Genomic DNA, 21,783 nt, shown 5'->3' with positions numbered 1-21,783 from the left:
GCTTTGTGCTTGGAACGGGGGTAAAACTGTGGGAGCTCAGCCCGCCTCCGCCTCCCTCCTTCCGCCTGCGCCGGGACGCGGGGCCGGGGCCTGGGACGGGCGGGTAGGCCTAGGCCGCGGGTTGCTAGGCAACGGCGCCCCGCACCACTTCCGGCGCGCGAATCGCATCACTTCCGGCGCGCCGCTCCCGGGCAGCCCCCCCCGTCGCCGCCACCGCCGCTATGGCCGCAGCCGCGCCCCGCCGCGTCTCGGTGTTCCCGTCCCCGCAGGAGCTGGGCCCGGCCCTGGCGCGGCTGGTGGCCGAGCGGGCGGCGGGAGCCGACGGGCGCTTCTCGCTGGGGCTCTCCGGGGGGAGCTTGGTGGGGCTCCTCGCCCGGGACCTGCCCCCCGCCCTCGCTGATGCCGCCGCCCCGGCCCGCTGGCTCGTGGCCTTCTGCGACGAGCGGCTGGTGCCGCCCGAGCACCCGGAGAGCACCGCCGGGGCCTACGGGGTGAGCGGGGCCGGGGCCGGCGGGGCTGCGGGGCCGGTCCCAGGCCTGGCCTGATCGCCTCCCGCCACGTCCCCTCTCCGCAGACACAGCTGCTGCCGCGGCTGCTCGCCCCGGGGCCGCGAGTGCTGGCACCCACCCCCGGGCTGCCGCCCGCCGCCGCCGCCGCCGACTACGCCGCGCAGCTCCGCCAGGTACCGGTCCCGGGGGGACGGGAGGGTGCAGGGGGTCCCCGGTGCCACCTCCCGGTGTCCCCGGTGCCACCTCCCGGTGTCCCCGCAGGCCTTCCCGGGCCAGGACGTGCCCGTCTTCGACCTCCTGGTGCTGGGGATCGGCCCGGACGGACACACCTGCTCTCTCTTCCCCGGGCACCCCCTGCTCCAGGTGGGTCCCCACGGGTGTCCGGGGCGGGGGGGGCACACGCTGCTGCTCCGGGGGCTTCATCGGCCGCTGCTCCCGACGGGGGTGGGGGGTGGCTGGAGTTTAACAAAAAGGAGAGAATAAAGCTGTTCCAGGGAGAAAAAAACTGTTGACTCAGTCCCCTGCTCGTTTCTTTTAAATTTCTCCTGATTTTGAGGGGAAACAAAAAAAGATTTTGGCTCAGATGGGGGTGTGGGAGGGCTCAGCACCCTCAGCCCCGCTCGCCCCGTTTATGGGCAGAGCCCAGATCACTCCCCTGCTTTGGCTTTTTTTTTTTTTTTTTTCCCCTTCTTTCACTGTTTTCGCTCCAATAGGAGGAAGAGAAAATAGTCGCCGCCATCACCGACTCCCCAAAGCCACCCCCGGAGCGAATAACGTTGACGCTGCCGGTGCTGAACGCCGCGCGGACGGTCGTCTTCGTGGCTACGGGGGAGGGCAAAGCTGCCATTTTAAAGGTTTGGACCCAAACCGTTCTTTTTTCTTAACAAAAATCCAGGCTGTTTTTAGGGAACGAGTGCTCAGGAGGTGCTGGCGGTTCCCTTTCGCTGCCCGCCCGGCTGAGGCTCCGCTCCCTCTCTCCCAACAGCGCATTTTGGAAGGGGGGGAGGAGGAGAACCCCCTCCCCGCTGCTCGTGTCCGGCCTCGCTCGGGGCAGCTGCTCTGGTTCCTGGATGAGGCAGCGGCCAAAGAACTGACCGGCCCCGTTGAGAAACATCCCGGCGCGTAGAGTCGGGCTCCGACGGCGGCAAAGGACCCCGCGCTCTGTGGTGGCACAAAACCTGCTTTTGAAAATTATTTTTCTTCTTCTTTCTGGACCAAACGGTGCTTTGCGAACGCGAATTTCCACGTCACCTTCGGGTCAGTGGCTGCGAGGTCAAGGCGAGGGCTGATATTAAACAGATGGATTCCAGATCTTCCTCGCTTGTTTGTTTTTTTTAATCCTGACTTAAAACTCCTTTTAGTTTGTCCCCAAACCAGCACCCGCGGCTCCTTCCTGCCTGTTTCCCCCACACCCGTAGCAGTGAGGTTTCAGTGGTGATAAACCGCAGGAAGGGAACTGTGTCAGAGTCAGAAAAGGCTTCTGCAGTCTAGGAAGCGCAGCAATTCCCTCCCAGATCTGGGGATAAAAAATAGGAATTGAGATTCCTGGGCTGGATGTGGGTATTTACAGATAAACGATGAAAGAGCTGGATGGGACTCGGAGAACTCGCGGGGGGTGAATTAAACACAAACTAAATCAGGTTTGTATCTGCCTGATAACAGCTCCGCATCTTAAAAACACAAAGCGAAGCAGATGCGTGCAGACAAGATCTTTTTAAGTGTAAAAAAATAATTGGAATCACACAATCCCCTCTTTCTTGGAGCTGATGAATGACCTGAGTTTTATCAAGATGGTTTTGGGAAACGTGAGTGGTAAAACTTCACGTGGCCAGTCCTGGGTCTGGAGGAAGCAGCTTCTCCCACGCAGCAGCACCGTGTTACCCCTCTGGTGTTTCCAAAACCTTTTTCCATCCGGCTTTAGGGCTTTTTCTAAATTATCTCCCTCCCCTTTGATTTCCTCGTATTAAAAGTAGTTGGGCTTTTTGCCCAGCCTGGGGGCTGCTGTGGGGGCTGAACGTTTCTGCTCAGAGTTTCCTGTTTGTGCCCGTCCTGTGCGGGGGTGAAGGGGCCTCGTAACGGTAAAAGTGGCGGATTTTGTCCCGCTCGTTTGGGGAAGCGAGAGCAGGTGTGTGGGGCAGCGGCCGCCGGGGCTGTTTCTGTGCTGTGCTCTCAAATTTGGAAATAACTCAGAAAAATCCCCTTTGTTGGATCCCGCTTGGTCGCTTCTGCCTCGTTCCTGAATTCATCACCCACTTCTTGTGCGGGTGGGGGAGCACCCGGAGCCAGTTTGGGTAAATCCAGTTGTTCCTTTCACAACATCGTGTAAATTTACAGCCTGAACCGCTTCAGCGTCTTGAATTTAAATTCCATCAGGCGCAGATCTCGTCTTGAAGAGTTCAGTGTTAATTAACAGTAATCACTAATTATTGCTGGGGGTGGGCGAGAGGAGACCCAACGAGCACCGTCCCGCTGCAAAACCGGGACCTTCCGCGCTGGGGCGACCCAGGGTGAGGTCTCCTGCTCTGCCAAAGAAATCAGAAACCAAATCACTGACGTTTTAACACACGAAATTTGGGGTGAAACGGGGAGAAAGGGCTGGGAAATGGCTGAGGTGCCGCTGCCCCTTTAAGGCCTTATTTTGTGAGGGTGTGGGGGGGTTGATATGAGGCTTTAATTTGAATATTTATGAACCGACAAGCTGGAGGGGACGAGACAGAAACTCAGAAATTCAGAAACACGCTCGGGGGCGGCCCGTGGCCTGTCCCCGCTCCGCGGAGGCCGAAGATGGGGGGAAGGTGTTCGAGCCCTCTGAGCGGGCGGCAGCGCCGGTATCTGAGAGGTGAGAAGCCCCTTCTGCTGTCTCTGCTGCTCGTTTTTTATTGGGGGGGGGTGTAAATATAAATCCCGTTTGCAGCGGGGGGGCCCTCGGCGGGTTCGTGTGCCCGCAGGTGGCTCGGCACTCACTGCGCTCACGTCCGGGCTTCGTGGGACGTGAAATCTCCTTTCACTGTCGGTTTTAAGGCGTTGATGGGACAGAAAAAGCCCAACCGTGAGAAACGAGGCCCCCACTGGGAGACGCCCCCTCCTCGGTGGCGCCGGCACCGTGTTTCTCCGCGCCCCGAGACGTTCCCCGAGCTCCCGACTTGCGGCTTTTTCGCCTGATTTTTTCACGCTTACAGGGCGCGACTTCAGCAGCTGCTGGTGATGAATTTCCTCCCTCGGTTCCATCTTTCCAGCTGGCAGAAGAAGCGTTTGGAAGAGCAGTAGCACATAAAGTCTGTTTTTCAATCTTAATTAGCATCAGACCCTTGGACACTTCCGATCCCTTTTTGACCAGGCGCCTTCCCAAGTGCTTTCTCGGGGTGATAAAGCGCTTTGGGAGCGGAGTCCAGCGCCGAGCACAAGAAATAAAGATCCGCAGCTCTTTGTTTCTTGAGATACAGAGAAACCGCTTCGTGCCTCAGCGCTCAGTTCACGCTGCTGTTAGAGGAGAGAAAAAATTTCTAATGAAGAGCCGGGAGCTGTGTGGGAGGAGGGAACCCCCCCAGCTCCAGCTCTCGCTCTGCCCGCAGGTCGCGCCGACGCCACCGTGAAGAACTTCGTGCCCCATTACCGGCGGCAGCTGGCGGCCGCTCTCCTGCGCCGTGTCTCGGGGGAGCTGGAGCCCCCGGGGAGCGCGGCCCCGCAGCTCCTGCCCAGCCAGGTGAGAGCCCAGCCCAGAACCGGGTGTTACGTGGAACCGCCGCCTGTTCTAGGGAAAAACTTCTCTTTTGTGCCTTCAAAGTATTTAGGAATTTTTAAGAGGGGTGAGGCGGTGGGATCGGCAGCCCGGGATCTGGCTCACAAATCAGCGCCAGAGACCCTCACAGCATCACCACAGAAAGCCCCGACGCAGTTTTTTAGCCCTTTGCTTTTTCCCACCACTGGATGTCTGTGTCCAGCTGCCTCTCGCTGTTATTTCTACAACACTCGTAGCCAAAGGGCTCGGCCCGCGCCAGGCGACGGCTCCGGCTCCTCGTTTCGTGCCTTCACTGAGGTTTTGTGGCTCCTCTGTGTGTCCTCAGCTCCGGGGGCCGCCCGACGCCGCTCTGCATGAGGGGGTGCTCGCCCACTACGACAGCGATTCCCGCAGCTGGCAGGAGAATTATTTCGTTCTGCTCGGAGATTTTACCCTGCGGTGGTTTGATAATGAAGAGGTAAACGTGGCCCGGGAGCAGAGGCCCTAAACCAGAGGATTTTTTGTGGTTGTACCTTGTGAAACCCGCGCTGGGATTACCTCGCACCATGATGATTCTCCTCGTGCGGAGAATCCCTGCACAAATACATCCCGTTTCCTTTAAAATTCTTTAAAATGCTGCGCGCTGGATTCTTTTGGTGTTTTAATTGAGGCTGCTCAGCTGCGCGAGGGGCGCCGGGGTCTGCGGCTGGTGTACGTGGAGCCGCGAGAAACGAAGCCGCTTGCGGTCGGCGTGAAGGATTCGTCGTTGCCCGCGCAGCTCTCACTGAGGCCTCGCCCTTGGTTTCGTTGCCAGGCCCTGAGGAAAGGCTGCGAGCCCAGAGGCTCGGCCACGCTCTCTGGCTACCGGCTCCTGTCGGCGGCGGGCGACTACGCCGAGTGGCTCAGCGATCTCTGCCAGGGGCTCGCAGGTAACTCTGCGGCGCGGCAGCGGCTAAGAAATGGGGGATGGCTGAGAGCGGAGTCTGGTTTGGCACTGAGGAGGAGGAGGAGGGGAATGGAGGAGGGTGAGGAGAATGGAGGAAGGTCAGGGGAAGGGAGGAGGAGGAGGAAGGTGAGGGGAATGGAACGGAGAAGGGTCTGGAGAAGAGGAGGAGAATGGAGGAAGGTCAGGGGAAGGGAGGAGGAGGAAGAGGAAGGTGAGGGGAATGGAGGAGGGTCGGGGGAACAGAAGAGGAGGAGAAGATGGAGGAAGGTCAGGGGAAGGGAGGAGGAGGAAGAGGAAGGTGAGGGGAATGGAATGGAGGAGGGTCTGGAGAAAAGAGGAGGAGGAGAATGGAGGAGAGTCGGGAACAGGAGGAGGAGGATGAGAACAGGAGAGTCGGGAAGGGGGAGGATGAGGGGAATGGAGGAGGGTCAGGGGAACAGAGGAGGAGGAGAAGGATGAGCAAGATGAGAGTTGAGGAAGGTCAGGGGAACAGGAGGAGGAGAATGGCGGAGGGTCATGGGAAGGGAGGAGGATGGTGATGAGTATAAGGAGAATGGAGGAAGGTCAGGGGAGCAGGAGGATGAAGGGAATGGAGGAGGGTCAGGGGAAGGGAGGAGCATGAGAAGGGGAAGGGAGGAAGACGAGGGGAACGGATGAGGAGTGGAAAGGGAGGAAGAGGAGGGGAACGCACAAAGTGGGTTCTGTGTCCAGCCAAGAGCCTTTGCGCCAGAAGACGCCCGAGAACCTTCCTTAGGCCTGGGCAGACGCTCGGGGGTGACACCCGGGGCCCCGCCTCGGGGACCCTCCCGCAGCCGAACCCGCCGGCTCCTCGTTTCTCCTCGGCCGGGCTCGGGGCCGCCTGCGCTGGGCCAGCTGGAAAACGAAAACCTGAAACCCGAGTGGCACGAAACCAGCAGCAGCTGCAGAGAAACTTTGCCAGGGAGTGAAATCTGTTTCAAGTGGTTTCCTCTGCCGAGCTCTCCAGCCTGAGCCCGCTGGCTTTTATTAGAGCTGCCTGCTGTAAGGGAGTCGATCTCTGGTTGTGAACTGTTGTAAATGACTGTTGGTTTGTTTAAATTACAGACAGCAGCGTTTAGCATAAAAATCTTACTGGGGTTGGGATCTTTCCAGTCTGCTGCAGATACTGGTTAAAAGGGAAGCAAGGATTTACTGGTTTGCTCTCGGAACAAAACATTTGGACTCCTCCCCTCACAAACGGTTCTTGCTGCCCCAAAACTCCTGATTTGTTGTGTTTAATAATGCAAAAAAAAAACCAGCAGAGGTGCCACCGTCCCTGTCCCTTTGGCCTTTCCCTGCCTGATGGCCGACGTCCTCCCCCTCCTTTTCTGTGGAGCGGCGGAGGCGCCGCCGGCCCGGATCGTTCTCGAAGGACGGGGGTTTATTTTATCTGTAAATTGGGGTTTCTGAATGAAAATGGGAAGGACAGCCTTGGCGCTGGGAGAGGTTAGAGACTTTGGAGAGAGTGAAGGTTGAAACGGTCCCCGTGCCAGCAGACATTCTGCGTTTTCCTCCCCGAGGTGGCAGCCCCTTCGCCGACGCGCCGGGGGAGTTCCTGCTGTTCCTCTGCCATCCCTTCCAGCGGCACTTCTGCCTCCGCGTGGGCTCGGCGGGGTCACACCGTGCCTGGAGAGCGGCTCTCGGGGACGCCCTCCGCTCCCGCGGCACCGGTGAGCTCTGGGGGATCTGCTGGCGGAGGGGCCGGTGCCGGTCAGGGTTCGCCACGTTTGAGGCCAGAGGGCGAGAGCTGCCCGCAGCCTTTATTCTTGCTCGGGATCGTTTTTTGTTGCTGGGTTCAGTTTTGGGTCCCTCACCCCAAAAAGGCCATTGAATGACTCGAGCGTGGCCAGAGAAGGGCAACGGAGCTGGGGCAGGGTCTGGAGCACAGGTCTGCTGGGGAGCGGCTGGGGGAACTGGGGGGGTTCAGTCTGGAGAAGAGGAGGCTGAGGGGAGACCTCCTGGCCCTCTGCAACTCCCTGCCAGGAGGGGGCAGAGAGGGGGGGTGAGTCTCTGGAGCCAAGGCCCCAGCGCCAGGCCCCGAGGGAATGGCCTCAAGCTGCCCAGGGCAGGGTCAGGCTGGCTCTGAGGAAGGATTTCTGTGCAGAAGGGGCTGTTGGGCGTTGGAATGGGCTGCCCAGGGCAGGGGGGAGTCCCCGGGATCCCTGGGGGGGTTGGAGAGTCGGGCTGAGCCAGCGCTGAGGGATCTGGGGGAGTTGGGAAGGGTCAGGGGGAGGGTCATGGTGGCACTGGAGGAGCTTCAAGGGCTTTTCCAACCGGGATGATTCTGGGATTCCGCAGGGTTTGGTGGGAATCGCTTTGCATGTGGGCGTCAAACTCGCCAGGATTGACTCATCCTTTGTCCTCAGAGCTCCGGAGGAGGGATTCTCTGGACGCGGAGGCGTTCCTGGCAGCCGTGCGGTTTTACCAGCAAGAGAGAGGCCGCTACGGGGCGGAGGATCTTCTCCTGGGGTCGGAACCTGAGGTCGGTGAAGCCTCCAAGGCCGGAGCCTTCCCGGCGAGGTTGTTGCTCCGAGGTGATTTCAGCGGCTGGCCTTGGGGTTTCAGATCCTGGGAAACGTGTTGATGGAGGATTTGCTGCCGGTGCTGCGCTCCCAGGTGCTCCCGAGCTTCGGAGGGTCGGAGAGGAGCCGGCAGCGGCGCTGGCTCCAGGTGAGCGCCCGGAAAGTCAGGACACACACACCGGCACGCTCAGAGGGCGTAAACTCCTCAAATAAAGAACAATTTAACAAAAAAGGCCCGTTCTGTGCTCAAGGAAGTGCTGACTTGCCGCTAATTCCTGAAAAATAGGGAGCGGTGCAGCTGGTTCTGCGTGTTGGCAGCGAGGGGACGGTTATAACGGAGAGGGAGGAATTAATTCCTTGATGTTTGGGTGAAGTGAAGCTGGATAAATCGCAATTTTAGGAGCGTGATGCGGATGGGAGGTGGGTTTTTGTTTGGTGGTGAGGCCAGGAAATGGTAACATTTTCAAAATGTGTGCCTCTTACCTCTCCTTTATTCTTTCTGTCTCTGGTTTGCCCACGTTGTTGGCCACCCAGTTTCTCCAGGAGGTTTACTCCCTGGTCCTCGATGAAATCTCCAGCGAATTTGAAGGTTTTCAGGAGGAGAAAGAAAAGCTACGGATCAAGCTGGAGAAGAAGATTCGCCCCGACCTGGATCAGATGCTGACCCTGAAGGAGCAGATAGCCACTGAACTCCAAGGTCGGGCCAACATGGGGATGAAAGGCAAAAAATCCACAGGTTCAACGAAAAAAACCCAACTGGACGAATCTGTGACATTTGTCTGCCTCTTGTCGCAGGGTTTTGTGCTGGTCTGGAATAGCGTTGGGTCGGGAACCTGCAGTGAATTTGGGCTTAATAAAGCAGGTTTGGGGGTGGAAGAGCTCGGGTGATGTTTTTTACACAGCTCTGGGCCCCGCTGGGCCCCGGGCTGGCGCGGAGCCGGCGCGGCACGGTGTGTGCGGTGACCCGCGGGTTTTCGGTGTCGGCAGCGGTGGTGCGGAGCCCGGCGGAGTCGTGCTGCGCCCGGGGCGTGGAGCCGGAGCTGGCCTGTGTGCTGGAGGAGCTCCTGCGTCCCCTCGGCGCCGGCGTCGAGGCCGTTCGCTCGCTCTTTGCCCAGAGAGCCGAGGAGATGATGGCGCTCGCCCGGAGCTCGCCCGTGGCCGTCCTGCAGGAGGAGGTAACGCGGCCGCGCGCTCTCACCGTCGTGGTGGGGGAAAAACGATTCCTGAGGTGTCTCAGTTTGAATCGGCGTCGAATCCTGGCGCGAGGGCTGAGCGTCGGTCGGCGCTGAGCGTCTCTGGGCCGCCGGGGAGGGGGCAGCGGGCGGCCCCAGGCCGTGCAGAGCCCCGGCGACACGCCGCTGCTCCGCCGTAGCTCCTGGCGCTGGGGACGACGCCGTGGCAGCCCGACGCCATGCGCCCGTGCTACGAGGAGGCTGACCTGTACCGAGAGAGCCTGCGGGGCCTGGAGGAGCGGTTTGGCTTCCGCGGCGTGACCAGCCTGGTCCTCGGCGCTCAGGACCTGATGCAGCAGGTCTGTGGTGACGCTCAGGGAGGGGCCGACGCTGCCGGCTGGCTCCAGCCTCAGCCGCTCGCTCCCCGTTTTCTCCTTGGGCTGCCCAAAAAGCAGGAAGCTGAAGGCGTGAAAAAAAATTTTTTTTTTTTTTCTTTGTTTAAAACCAAGTTGGCTCAGGGAGGAGGAAAACGCTGGCACCGGGGGCGAGGTGGGGAGCGAAATCGGGTTGTTTCTCTTGCAGCTGATGCAGAATTGCACCCACACCTTCCAGCAGCTCTCGCAGCAGCACCTCGGCCGGGCAGCCGCCTGCCACCAGCTCCCCCAAATGCTGGGGAAGGTCAAAGAGCGGGTGCTGAAGGTGAGGCGCGGGGTGCTCTCTCTTGCCTTTTACGGGTTTGTTTAGACACAGTTTGGGTGGTTTTGGTTTGGTTTATTTTCTCCGTCATGTCGCTCGCGCGCCGGGAGGTCGGGGCAAAGGGATTGATCCTCTTTTGAATTGAATTGCAGAAGTTTGATTATGACAGCGGCTCTGCCCGGAAGCGGTTCGCTCAGGAGTGGCTGCTCCGAATTTTTCTTCCGTTTTTGCTGAAGCATTTGGAGGCCGGGTGTAAACTGGTACGGACGAGCCCGCCATGGGTCTCGGGGCGGGGGGGGACCCAGCTGCGGGGGGGGAACAGGCTCAAACAAGCGGGTTTTAGTTCAGCGAGAAGCAGCGGCTCCTTCCATCGGTGCAGCTTTCCCGTCTCGCCACGTTTCTGGCACTCGGGAACCGTCTCTCCACAGAAAAGAGCTTTTCAACTCGAGCGACGGTGGCACAGGCTGCCAAACCGCAGCCCTCTCCGAGGCAGCATCCCGAGAATCTCCTCCAAACGGACAGAAGTCATGTTCTGTTTCATGCCGCCGTGGGTGTGACCATCCTGTAGCTGTTTCCCAGAACATTCTCCTTTTTATTTTTATTTTATTCCCCTTTTTTTTTTTTTTTTTTTTTTTTAAATAAGGGTCTTCCCCTTCGCCGTGCCAGAACGCTGCCTGGATCGAGTCCCCTGTAGCACATCCCGGGAGTGTTTGGGGGGGATGAGGAGCTGCTCTGGCCAATTTTTGGGGAATCTCACCCAATTCTCATCAATCCTTCCCCTCCTGGCTGACGCTGCCCCGCTCTCCCCTCCCCGGGCAGGAGCTGCCGCAGTTCGAGAGCTTCGTGTTTGCCGACTTCAGCGGCATCATCAACCTGGAAAATATTTACGAAGAAACGGTCCTGGCTGTGCTGCAGCAGGCGGTTGGCAAAGGTGAGGGGGCTGCGTGCCCCAGGCCCGAGCATCCCCCGTCAAAATATTTCCAGTCGCCAAGTCGTCGCTGCTGCGTTTCTGTACGCGGCAGATTCTGGGGGTTATTTTGAGCTGTTAAACAGCGATTTCCATGTTTGTACATTCAAGTTTCTTTCCAGATGTTGCTCTCGGTCCGTTCCAGAATCCCAGGGCCGAATGATTTTCTTCCTGCCAGTTTTCTTTTTCCTCCCCCTCGCTGGCTGGAACCTCGAAACCTCCCGCTGGCCAAAGCCGGGGGGAAAAATCATCTCATTTTACAGGCGTGATGTCACGGACGGGCTGCGCCGAACAGGGCAGCTTTTATGGGCCGGGTGACGCGGGGGCTGCGCGTCTGCCAACGGCTTAAACCCTCTTCAGATGCCCGGGGCGGGGTGGGGGGGGGACGGGCAGCAGCGGTATTTCACGTATTTCTAAAGCTGTTGGTGGTTTTCCATCGGCCGAGCGTGAAATCGGGGTAAAATCAGACTGAGCTGGGGCAGTGGTGCTGGCTTTGAAAGTCAAATTGGGAGAATTTGACTTGAAACTCGTACTGAGAAGTAGAATTTTGAAGGTAGAAGTACCTGAGAATAACATTTTGAAGGTAAAGATACTCAAAAGTGTGAGGTTTTGAAGGTGAAGATACTTGAAAGTACAATTTTGAGGGTGAAATACTTGAAAGAAACATTTTGAAAGTAAAAATACTCTTAACATTTCAAAGGCAAAGATGCTCCAAAATAACTTTTCAAAGGTAAAGATACTTGAAATTTTGAAAGTAAAATATTTGAAAGTGCAAATTTGAAGTAGAGATACTTGGAAGTAACATTTTGAAGGTAAAGATGCTTGACGTTTTGAAGGTAAATAACATTTTGAAGGCAAAAATGCTTCATGTTTTGAAGGTAAAATACTAGTAAGTAGCATTACAAAGGTAAACATACTTGAAATTTTGAAAGTAAAAATACTTGAAAGTAACACTTTGAAGGTAAGGGTAATTGGAAGTGTGAAATTTTGATGGTAAAGATACTTGAAAGTGGAATTTTGAAGGTAAAATACTTGAAAGTGGCATTTCAAAGGTGAAGATACTTGAAATTTTGAAGGTAATGTATTTGAAAGTAACGGTTTGAAGTTAAAGATACTCGGAAGGGTGAAGTTTTGAAGGTAAAGATACTTGAAAACTGGTAATTTAACATTCAAAATGTTTGAAGTGTGAGATTTTGAATATTGCAAGGCGAATTTGGAAGGTAAAGGCAGGCTTTGGGTGACCCTGTTCCCTTTCAGCGCTGGCCGAGGCCTCGTCCCGGGACAGACACAACCTCCGCGGCGGCAGCTGCTCCCCCCTGCCCCGCAGCACCGAGGAGCTGCTCTACGAGGAGATGGGCTGAGGAGCCGGGGAGACCCCCAGGGGTGACCCCCCCGGGGTGGGCAGGGGGATGTGGGGCTGGAGGGGGGATCCCAGAGTGTCCAGTGAAGAACGGAGCGATTGGAAATGGCCAACGTGTGTGTGGAGTGTGCTGGGGGGGGCACAGAGGGTGGGGGGAGAGGGAGATGGGGCAGGGGGACAGGGACAGAGGGAGATGGGGCAGGGAGGAGCTGGAGAGGGGGCAGGAGGAGAGATGGGGGAGAGGGAGCTGGGTCGGGGAAGGAGAGGAAGGGAGATGGGGCAGGGAGGAGTGGAGTGGAGGGGAGAAGGGCAGCAGAGGGAGATGGGGCAGGAGGAGATATGGGGGGGAGGGAGATGGGGCAGGGAGCTGGAATGGGGGAGAGGGAAGGGAGATGGGATGGGGGGAGAGTGGGGAGAGGGAGATGGGGCGGGGGGGCAGAAATGGGGGAGAGGGAAAGGGAAATGGGGCAGAGAGGAGCTGAAATGGCGGGTGGGAGGAAGATGGGGCTGCGGGGAGCGGGAGGGGAGAGGGGAAGGGAGATGGGGCAGGAGGAAGGAGGGGAAGGGAGATGGGGTGGGCGAGAGGTGAGGCGGGAGGACGGAGGGGGGAGAGGGAAAGGGGGCAGGGAGGAGCCGAAATGGAGGGTGAGAGGGGGAGGAAGATGGGGCAGGGAGGAGAGGGGAGGGAGGTGGGGTGAGGGGAGAGGAAGGAGCGGGGGGGCAGAGGAGGAGGAGGGGGAGGAGGGAGAGGGCGGTGGGGCGGGGAGGAGCCGGGCCGGGGGGAGAGGGGAGGAGGAGCGGGGCGGGGGGGAGGCGGAGCCGCGGGCGGCCCAGGATGGCGGCGGCGGGGCCGTGGCCGCCGCTGCTGCTGCTGCTGGTGGCGGCGGCGGGGCCGGGCCCGGGGCCGGTGGTCGCGTATTTCCCCGAGGAGCGCTGGAGCCCCGAGTCGCCGGTGCTGCCCCCGCGCGTGACCGTGGCGCTGCTGGCGCGGAACGCGGCCCACGCGCTGCCCGCCACGCTGGGGGCGCTGGAGCGGCTGCGGCACCCCAAGGAGCGGACGGCGCTGTGGTGCGCGGACGCGCGGGGGGACGGGGCGGGGGGGCGCGGGGGGGCCGCGGGACTCATGGCGGCGGCGCGGGTGTCCCCACGCAGGGTGGCGGTGGATCACAGCGTGGACAACACGACGGCGCTGCTGCGGGAGTGGCTGGTGCGGGTGCGGGGGCTCTACCACCGCGTGGAGTGGCGGCCCATGGAGGAGCCGCGGTGAGGGGGGGGCACAGGTTTGGGGATCGGGGGGGGTCCCTGTGGGTGCCCGTGTTTGGGGGCAGACCCGTGGGCTGGGGGTGGCTGGTTTTGGGGGGGGTCCTTGTGGGTGTCCGTGTTTGGGGGCAGACCCGTGGGCTGGGGGTGGCTGGTTTTGGGGGGGGTCCTTGTGGGTGTCCGTGTTTGGGGGCAGACCCGTGGGCTGGGGGTGGCTGGTTTTGGGGGGGGGGTGTCCCCGTGGGTTGTGGGTGTCTGATTTTGCGGGGGTCCCCACAGGCTGCAGGCACCCAAGTTTGGGGGGAGCCCCGTGGGCTGGGGGTGGCTGGTTTTGGGGGGGGGTTCCTGTGGGTGCTCGTGTTTGGGGGGAGCCCCGTGGGCTGGGGGTGGCTGGTTTTGGGGGGGGGTTCCTGTGGGTGCTCGTGTTTGGGGGGAGCCCCGTGGGCTGGGGGTGGCTGTTTTTTTGGGGGGGGGGTTCCCCATGGGCTGCAGGTGCCCAGGTTTTGGGGCGGGGGGGTCCCCGTGGGTTGTGGGCGTTTGATTTTGGGCAGTCCCCGTGAGCTGGGAGTGTCTGGGTTTGGGGGGGGGGGGGTGTCCCCGTGGGTTGTGGGTGTCTGATTTTGGGGGGGTCCCCACAGGCTGTAGGCACCCAAGTTTGGGGGGAGCCCCGTGGGCTGGGGGTGCTCAGGTTTTTTGGGGGGGTGTCCCTATGGGTGCCTGTGTTCAGGGGGAGCCCCGTGGGCTGGGGGTGTCTGTTTTTTTTGGGGGGGGCTCCCCATGGTCCAGGGATCCCCAGCCCAAGCAGTCTCTCCACGGGCTGTGGGTGCCCAGGTTTGGAGATGGGGGGGGGGGGTGTTATCTCTATGGGCACCCATATCCAGGGGGACCCCTGTGGGTGCCGGGGGGGGGTCAGGGTGACAGCATGGCCCCCCCCTCAGGTCATACCCCGACGAGGAGGGCCCCAAGCACTGGTCCCCCTCCCGCTACGAGCACGTGATGAAGCTGCGCCAGGCGGCGCTGGACTCGGCCCGCGCCAGTTGGGCCGACTACTTGCTGGTACGGGGGGGTCCCACGGAGCCGGGGGGGGCCACGGGTGCAATCTCAGGGGGGACGCTGACGGGGTCTGGGTGCCGTCGAGCAGTTCCTGGACGCCGACAACGTCCTGACCAACCCCGACACGCTGGGGCTGCTGATGGCGGAGAACAGGACGGTGGTGGCGCCCATGCTGGACTCCCGCGCCGCCTACTCCAACTTCTGGTGCGGGATGACGGCGCAGGTGAGGGACGGGCCCGGGGTGCTATGGGTGCCATGGGTGCTGCATCTTCTAGGTCTGCTGGGTGCCGTGGGTGCTGGGGCCTCTGGGTGCCATGGGTGCTGCATCCTGTGGGTGCTGGGGTCTCCAGGTGCTGGGTCCCCTGGGTGCCAGGTTTGCCAAGTCTCATGGGTGCCAGGTCCTCTGGTCCCTTGGGTCCTGTGGGTCCCCAGGGTGCCGTAGCCCATGGGTGCTGGGTCCTGCAGGTGCTGTATCCCCTGGGTGCCAGGTCCTCTGGTCCCTTGGGTGCTGGGTCCACTGGGTGCTGGATCCTCCAGGTGCTGAGTCCCCAGGGTGTCAGGTCTCCCTTGGGTGCTGGGTCCTGTGGGTCCCCTGGGTGCTGTATCCCCTGGGTGTCAGGTCCTGTGGGTCCTTTGGGTGCTGGATCCTCCAGGGGCTGAGTCCTCAGGGTGTCAGGTCCTTTGGGTGCTGGGTCCTCCAGGTGCCAGGTCTCCCTTGGGTCCTTTGGGTGCGGGATCCCTTGGGTGCCGGGTCCTTTGGGTGCTGGATTCTCCAGGGGCTAAGTCCTCAGGGTGTCAGGTCCTACAGGTGCCAGGTCCCCTGTGTATTGGGTCCCTTGGGTGCTGTGGCCACTGGGTGCCAGGTCCTGTGGGTCCTTTGGGTGCTGGATTCTCCAGGGGCTAGGTCCCCAGGGTGTCAGGTCTCCCTTGGGTGCTGGGTCCTCCAGGTGCCAGGTCTCCCTTGGGTGCTGGGTCCCTTGGGTGCTGGGTCCTGTGAGTCCTTTGGGTGCTGGATTCTCCAGGGGCTAAGTCCTTAGGGTGCCAGGTCCCTTGGGTGTCAGGTCCTGTATCCCCTGGGTGCTGGGTCCCTTGGGTGCCATTTCACCCCCATCCCAGGCACCCAGGGTGGCTCCTGCCCCCGCAGGGTTACTACAGGCGGACTCCGGCCTACCTGCCGGTGCGGAAGCGGGAGCGCCGGGGCTGCTTCGCCGTGCCCATGGTTCACTCCACGCTGCTGCTGGACCTGCGCAAGGCGGCCTCGCGCGCCCTCGCCTTCTACCCCCCGCACCCCGACTACACCTGGGCCTTCGACGACATCATCGTCTTCGCCTTCTCCTGCCGCCAGGCGGGTGAGCCTGCCGGGGGTTCAGCTTTAGGCTGGCGTCAGCTTTGGGCTGGCCTTGGCTTTAAATTTTAGGCTGGCTTTGGCTTTCCCTTTAGGCTGGGGGTGGTTTTGGCTTTGGGCTGGCATTCATTTTGATGTTGGGCTGGTGTGGACGTAAGCTTTAGGCTGGTGGTGTTGTTAGCTTTAGGCTTGCTTAACTTTTAACTTCACCCTAAGGTTCATTTCAGCCCCGCTTAGCTTTAGCTTCAACCCTGCTTAATTTTAGCCCAGCTTAATTTAGTTTAACTTCAGGCCAGTGTTGACTTCAGCCTGGTGTTAATTTTAACTTCAGCTAGGCGTTAACTTCAGCCTGGCTTAACTTTAACTTCAGCCCTGCTTAACCAGCTTCGCTTAATTTTACTTCAACTTCAGGCCAGTGTTGACTTCAGCTGAGTGTTAACTTCAACCTGACTTAATTTTAACTTCAGGCTAGTGTAAATTTCAGCCTGGTTTAACTTCAACTTCGTCTCTGCTTAACTTCAGCCCCACTTAATTTACTTGAACTTCAGGCCAGTGTTGACTTCAGCTAGGAGTTAATTTTAACTTCAGCCTGGGGTTAACTTCAACTTGGCCTAACTTTCATCTGGTGTTAATTTCAGCCTGACTTAACTTCAGCCTGACTTAACTTTTAACTTCAGCCTGATGTTAACTTAAACTTAGCCTAACTTTAACTTCAGCGTGGTGTTAATTTCAGCCTGACTTAACTTGAACTTCAGCCTGGTGTTAACTTCAACTTGGCTTAACTTCAATTTGGCCTAACTTTAACTTCAGCCTGGTATTCACTTCAGTTTGGCTTAACTTTTAACTTCAGCCTGACTTAACTTTTAACTTCAGCCTGGTGTTAACTTCAGCCTGACTTAACTTTAACTTCAGCCCTGCTTAACTTCAGCTCCACTTCACTTACTCCAGCTTCATCCCGGTGTTGACTTCAGCCCGGCCTTAACTTTAACTCCAGCCTGGCTTAGCTCCAGCCTGGCTTAAGTCCGGGCTTAATTTCAGAAGTGCAGATGTTCGTCTGTAACCGGGAGGTGTTCGGGTTCCTGCCGGTGCCGCTGCGGTCGCACAGCACCCTGCGGGACGAGGCCGAGAGCTTCCTGCACGTCCAGCTGGAGATCATGGGTGAGCGCCCGGGGACGGGGTGGCGGGGGGGGGGATACGACACCCTTGGGGGCCCCCCCGGGGTCCCGGGAGGCTCCGGCAGGATCCACGCCAGCCGGGTTTCTCCCTCGTCCCCCCGCAGTCAAGCACCCCCCGGCGGAGCCGTCGCCCCACGTCTGGGTGCCCCCCAAGGTCCCCGACAAGATGGGCTTCGACGAGGTGAGCACCTGGCGGGGGGGGGTCCCCTTCTCCTCTGGATTTTGGGGGGGTTCTCCCCTCTTTTGGATTTTGGGTCATCAGCCCCCTTCTGGATTTTGGAGTATTTTTCCCTTCTCTTCTGGATGGGAGGGGTTGGTTGTTTGGTTTTTTTTTCCCCTTTATTCTGAGTTTTGTCTGTGTTGTCGCATCCCCCCCATCCTCTGGATTTATTTTTTTCCTTCCCTTTTTATTCTGGATTTTGGGGGATCGTGTGTTCCCCCCTCTTCTGGATATTGTGTCACGTCCCCTCCCCTTTTCTGGATTCAGGGGGTGTGTTCCTCCTGTCTGAATTTTTGGTGTGTTTTTTTTCCTCTCTTGAATTTTTTGGTGTTTTTTTTTTTTTTTTTTTCTTTTCTGAATTTTGGCTTTTTTCTCCCCTCTCTCCTGGATTTTGTTATTTTCCTTCATCTTTTCTTCTGGATTTTTTTTCCCCCTCTCTTCTGAGCTTTGGGATTTTTTTCCCTCCTTTTCTGCATTTTTCTTTCTTCCTTTGCCTTCTGGATTTTTGGACTTCTTACCCCTTCTAAATTTTAAGGGTTTTCCCCCCTTCTGGATTTTGGTTTTTTTTCCTTCATCCTCTCTTCTGAACTTTGGTATTTTTTTCCCCCCTTCTTTTGGATTTTGTTTTTTTCTTTCACTTTCTCTTCTGGATTTTGGGGTTCCTCTTTTCTGCATGTTGTTTTTTTGGTTTTCTTCACCCTCTTCTGAATTTTGTGGTTTTCCTTCACACTCTTTTCTGAATTTTGTGGGTTTTCCCCCCCTGTCTTCTGGATTTAGTTTTTTTTCCCCTCCCTCTCTTCCTAATTTGTTTTTGTTCCTTCACCCTCCCTTCTGGATTTTGTGATTTTTTTTCTCCCCTCTCTTCTGAATTTTGGTTTTTTCCTTCACGCACTTCTCTGAATTTTGGGGGATTTCCCCCCCCTCTGCTGGATTTTGGTTTTTTTCCCCTCCCTCTCTTCTGAATTGTTTTTTTTTCCTTCACCCTCCCTTCTGGATTTTGTGGGGATTTTTCTCCCCTCTCTTCTGAATTTTGTTTTTTTCTTTCACACACTTCTCTGAATTTTGGGGTTTCCCCCCCTCTCTTTTGTTTTTTGTGTTGTTTTCCCTCCCTCTCTTCTGAATTTTGTTTTTTTCCTTCACACACTTTTCCGAATTTGGGGGGTTTTCCCCCCCTCTCTTCTGGATTTTGTTTTTTTTTTCCCCCCTCTCTCTTCTGAATGTTTTTTTTCCTTCACCCTCCCTTCTGGATTTTGTGGGTTTTTTTCTCTCCTCTCTTCTGAATTTTGAGTTTTTCCCCCCCTTTTCAGGTTTTCATGATTAACTTGAAGCGGCGTGCAGACCGTCGCGAGCGGATGCTGCGGACGCTGTACGAGCAGGAGATCGCCTGCAAACTGGTGGAGGCCGTGGATGGCAAGTGAGTCCGGGGGGGCGCTGCGCTTGGGGGTCCGGGGGGGACCCCAGGGGGTCCGTGGCCCCCCCAGGGCTGAGCCGTTGGCTTTGCAGAGCCATGAACAGCAGTGAGGTGGAGGCGCTGGGCATCCGAATGCTGCCGGGGTACAAGGACCCCTACCACGGGCGGCCGCTCACCAAGGGCGAGCTGGGCTGCTTCCTCAGCCACTACCGCGTCTGGCAGGAGGTGAGGGGCTGGGGAGGGGCGAGGGGGGGGCCTAAGACCGACAGGGAAGGGGACAGGGCCCTAATCCTGGTGGTAACGAAGGGGAGAATCCTTAGTCCTGATGGGAAGGGGAGGAAAGAATGTCTGGTCCTGGGGGTAATGAAGGGGATGAGGCCCTAATCCCAATGGGAAGGGAGGGGACAAATCCCTAATCCTGACAGGAAAAAAGGGGACAAATCCCTGATCCTGAGGGGACAAATCCCTAATCCTGACAGGAAAATGGGACAAATCCTTAATTCTGAGGGAAGGGGAGGGGACAAATCCCTAATCCTGACAGGGAAAAAGGGGACAAATCCCTGATCCTGAGGGGACAAATCCCTAATCCTGACAGGAAAATGGGACAAATCCTTAATTCTGAGGGAATGGGAGGGGACAAATCCCTAATCCTGACAGGAAAAAAGGGGACAAATCCCTGATCCTGAGGGGACAAATCCCTAATCCTGACAGGAAAAAGGAGACAAATCCCTAATTCTGAGGGGAAGGACGGGGACGAGTCCTTAGTCCTGACAGCACCGAAGGGGATGAGTCCTTAATGTGGGTGTTAAGGAAGGGGACAAATCCCTGATTCCAGCGGGAAGGAAGGGGAAAACTCCTAATCCTGATGGTAACGAAGGGGACTAATCCCTAATCCCAGTGGGAAGGACGGGACTAATCCTTAATCCTGCGGGCCCGCTGTTGGAGCTGCCCGGGACTGACATTGCTCCTGCCAAGCCCCAGCCCCATTCCCATCCCTCCAACCTCCAGGAGAACTGGGAAACGTCCCTTTTCCTGTAAAATCCCGCATTTTCCGTTAACTCCGCAGATCGTGGCGCGGGGGCTGGAGAAGTCGGTGGTGTTCGAGGACGACCTGCGCTTCGAGATCTTCTTCAAGCGCCGCCTGATGAACCTGATGCACGACCTGGAAGCAGAGGGGCTGCCCTGGGACCTGATGTGAGTCCGGTCGCTAATTACCCGGCGGCAAAAACGACTCGCCGGCGTTAACGAGGCCGTCGTCTCTCCCGCAGTTACATCGGGCGGAAGCGGATGCAGGTGGAACGGCCGGAGAGGTCGGTGCCGAGGGTGAGGAACTTGGTGGAAGCCGATTACTCGTACTGGACGCTGGGCTACGTCCTCTCGCTGTCGGGCGCCCGGAAGCTGCTGGCGGCCGAGCCGCTGGACAAGATGTTGCCGGTTGACGAGTTCCTGCCCGTCATGTTCAACAAACACCCGCTGTGAGTCCCCGGGGTGGGGATCTGGGGGCGCTGTGGGGCAGGGAGAGGTGGCCCCTTCCTGTCCCTCTGGAGACGTTTCTCTAATCCCGGTGGATCGTTTCTTTGGGTCTGTTTCCCCTCAGTGCTGGTTTCTTGCCCCTTGGGCACCATTTTCTTGCCCCTCGGGCGCCATTTTCTTGCCCCCCCAGATGTATTTCCCTTGGGAGACTGGATTTTTCCCGTCCCTTTAGCTCCAGTTCCCCTCAGAAATGGTTTCTTGTCCCTCTGGAGCTGTTTCTCTTGGAGACATTTTGTGAATCGCGTTGTATCATTTCTTTGGCTCTGTTTCCCCTCAGTGCTGGTTTCTTGCCCCTCGGGCGCCATTTTCTTGCCCCCTGGATGCATTTCCCTTGGGAGACTGGATTTGTCCTGTCCCTTTGGCTCCAGTTCGCCTCAGAGACCATTTCTTGTCCCTTTGGAAACACTTTTCTTGTCCCTTAGGCTCCAGTTCCCCTCAGAAATAGTTTCTTGTTCCTCTGGAGATGTTTCTCTCATCCCTTGGGAGATCCACTACCTTGGAGCCAAGGTTTTATCCCTTTGGAGACACTTTTATTGTCCCTTTGGATCTTTTGCCCCTCAGAGCCAGTTTCCCTGTCCCTTTGGGTTCATCTTCCCTCAGAGGCCATTTCTGATCCCTCAGGAGCCATTTTCCTTGTCCTCTTGGAGACGTTTCTCCTCAATGACGGTTCCTTCTCCCTTTGGAGACAGTTCTGTGTCTCTTCGGAGCCATTTTCCCCCCAGACCTGGTTTCTTGTTCCTCAGGAGTGATTTTTTTTGTCCCTGGGGCTGCATTTTCCCCTCAGAGACTTTTTTTTCTTGTGCCTTTGAAATAGTTTCTTGTCAGAGCTGTTCTTTTCATCCTGGAGGACATATTTTTCTGATCCCTTTTGCATCTGTTTCTTACCCACTTGGATCCGTTTCCCCTCAGAACTGGTTTCTCGTCCCTGGGATCCATTTTTGTTGTCCTCAGGAGCCATTTCCTGTGGATCTATTTTTCTTGTCCCTTGGATCAGTTTTTCTTGTCCCTTTAGCTCCATTTCCCCTTGGGGACAGTTTTGTGGCCTTGGGAAGTGGTTTCAGGTCCCTTTAGCTCCATTTTCCTGCAGAGCCGGTCCCTTCCCCTCAGAGTTGGTTTCTTGTCCCTTTGAATATGTTTCTCTTCTCCCTTGGGAGTCATTTTTCTTGTCCCTTTGGCTCCGTTTCACCTTGGGGACAGATTTGTGTCCCTGAAGGATGGTTTTGGGTTCCTTTGGCTCCGTTTTCCCCCAGATCTGGTCCCTTCTCCTTTGGGAGTTGTTTTTCTTGTCCCTTTGGCTCCATTTCCCCTCAGCGCCGGTTCTTTGCTTCCCTCAGCGCCATTTTCTCATCCTCATCATCACCAGGGGTTCGCTCCAGCATCCCGGGAGCTCCCTCCTTGTTCTCTTTGCATTTTTTTGGGGGGGAAAAAAAAAAAAAAAAGCGCTTTTCCTGCCTTTTTTCCCCCCTCTTCCCCTAACCCCTCTCTCCCTCCCCAGCGCCGATTACACCAAACATTTTGCCAAGCGGGATTTGGTGGCGTTTTCGGCGGAGCCGCTCCTGGTGTTCCCCACCCACTACACGGGGGAGGAAGGTTACGTCAGCGACACCGAGACCTCGGTGGTGTGGGACGACGAGGCCACCGTCACCGACTGGGACCGGGCCAAGTCGCAGAAGATGAAGGAGCAGCAGGAGCTGCGGCGGGAGGCCCAGAACGCCGACGTGCTCCAGTCCCCCCTCGACAGCGCCGCGCGGGACGAGCTATGACCCGGCGGGGGCTGCGGGGGGGGGGACACACACATGCGCCGCTTTTAAATTCTAATTTTATTTTTATTTCTCGGGTTGGAAAGTGATGGAAGCGTCAGACAACCCCCCCAACCCT

At 57.8% G+C, this 21,783-nt stretch overlaps 3 protein-coding genes across 4 annotated transcripts; all 3 read left to right on the top strand.

Annotated features, from left to right (window-relative positions):
• The first annotated feature begins 30 nt into the window (after positions 1-30).
• PGLS (6-phosphogluconolactonase) lies at positions 31-1,819 on the top strand. Of its 2 annotated transcripts, XM_074930140.1 has the most exons (5): positions 159-491; positions 575-682; positions 771-872; positions 1,223-1,363; positions 1,495-1,819. In XM_074930140.1, the coding sequence occupies exons 1-5, from the start codon at positions 222-224 to the stop codon at positions 1,633-1,635; spliced, it is 762 nt and encodes a 253-aa protein (XP_074786241.1). In that variant the 5' UTR covers positions 159-221; the 3' UTR covers positions 1,636-1,819. The 2 variants fall into 2 exon arrangements, with proteins under 2 accessions (XP_074786242.1, XP_074786241.1); XM_074930141.1 differs by lacking the exon at positions 771-872 and having other exon boundaries at positions 31-491.
• A 1,474-nt stretch (positions 1,820-3,293) lies between these two features.
• Positions 3,294-11,915, top strand: NIBAN3 (niban apoptosis regulator 3). Its single transcript, XM_074929849.1, has 14 exons — positions 3,294-3,348; positions 4,082-4,155; positions 4,574-4,705; positions 5,042-5,156; positions 6,712-6,861; positions 7,558-7,673; positions 7,757-7,861; positions 8,248-8,410; positions 8,701-8,888; positions 9,086-9,244; positions 9,468-9,584; positions 9,734-9,841; positions 10,401-10,512; positions 11,806-11,915. Exons 1-14 carry the CDS (start codon positions 3,294-3,296, stop codon positions 11,907-11,909), a joined length of 1,698 nt encoding a protein of 565 aa, XP_074785950.1. The 3' UTR covers positions 11,910-11,915.
• An 806-nt stretch (positions 11,916-12,721) lies between these two features.
• COLGALT1 (collagen beta(1-O)galactosyltransferase 1) lies at positions 12,722-21,734 on the top strand. The gene is made up of 12 exons (XM_074929966.1): positions 12,722-12,976; positions 13,061-13,171; positions 14,107-14,224; positions 14,310-14,444; positions 15,366-15,570; positions 16,605-16,724; positions 16,846-16,922; positions 18,269-18,375; positions 18,465-18,597; positions 19,439-19,566; positions 19,641-19,847; positions 21,401-21,734. The coding sequence occupies exons 1-12, from the start codon at positions 12,744-12,746 to the stop codon at positions 21,666-21,668; spliced, it is 1,842 nt and encodes a 613-aa protein (XP_074786067.1). The 5' UTR covers positions 12,722-12,743; the 3' UTR covers positions 21,669-21,734.
• Positions 21,735-21,783: the final 49 nt, after the last annotated feature.

The sequence above is a fragment of the Athene noctua genome, chromosome 31 (genome assembly GCF_965140245.1).
Source record: "Athene noctua chromosome 31, bAthNoc1.hap1.1, whole genome shotgun sequence".
NCBI classification, from domain to species: domain Eukaryota; kingdom Metazoa; phylum Chordata; class Aves; order Strigiformes; family Strigidae; genus Athene; species Athene noctua.
This window is presented reverse-complemented; position numbering and strand designations above follow the sequence as displayed.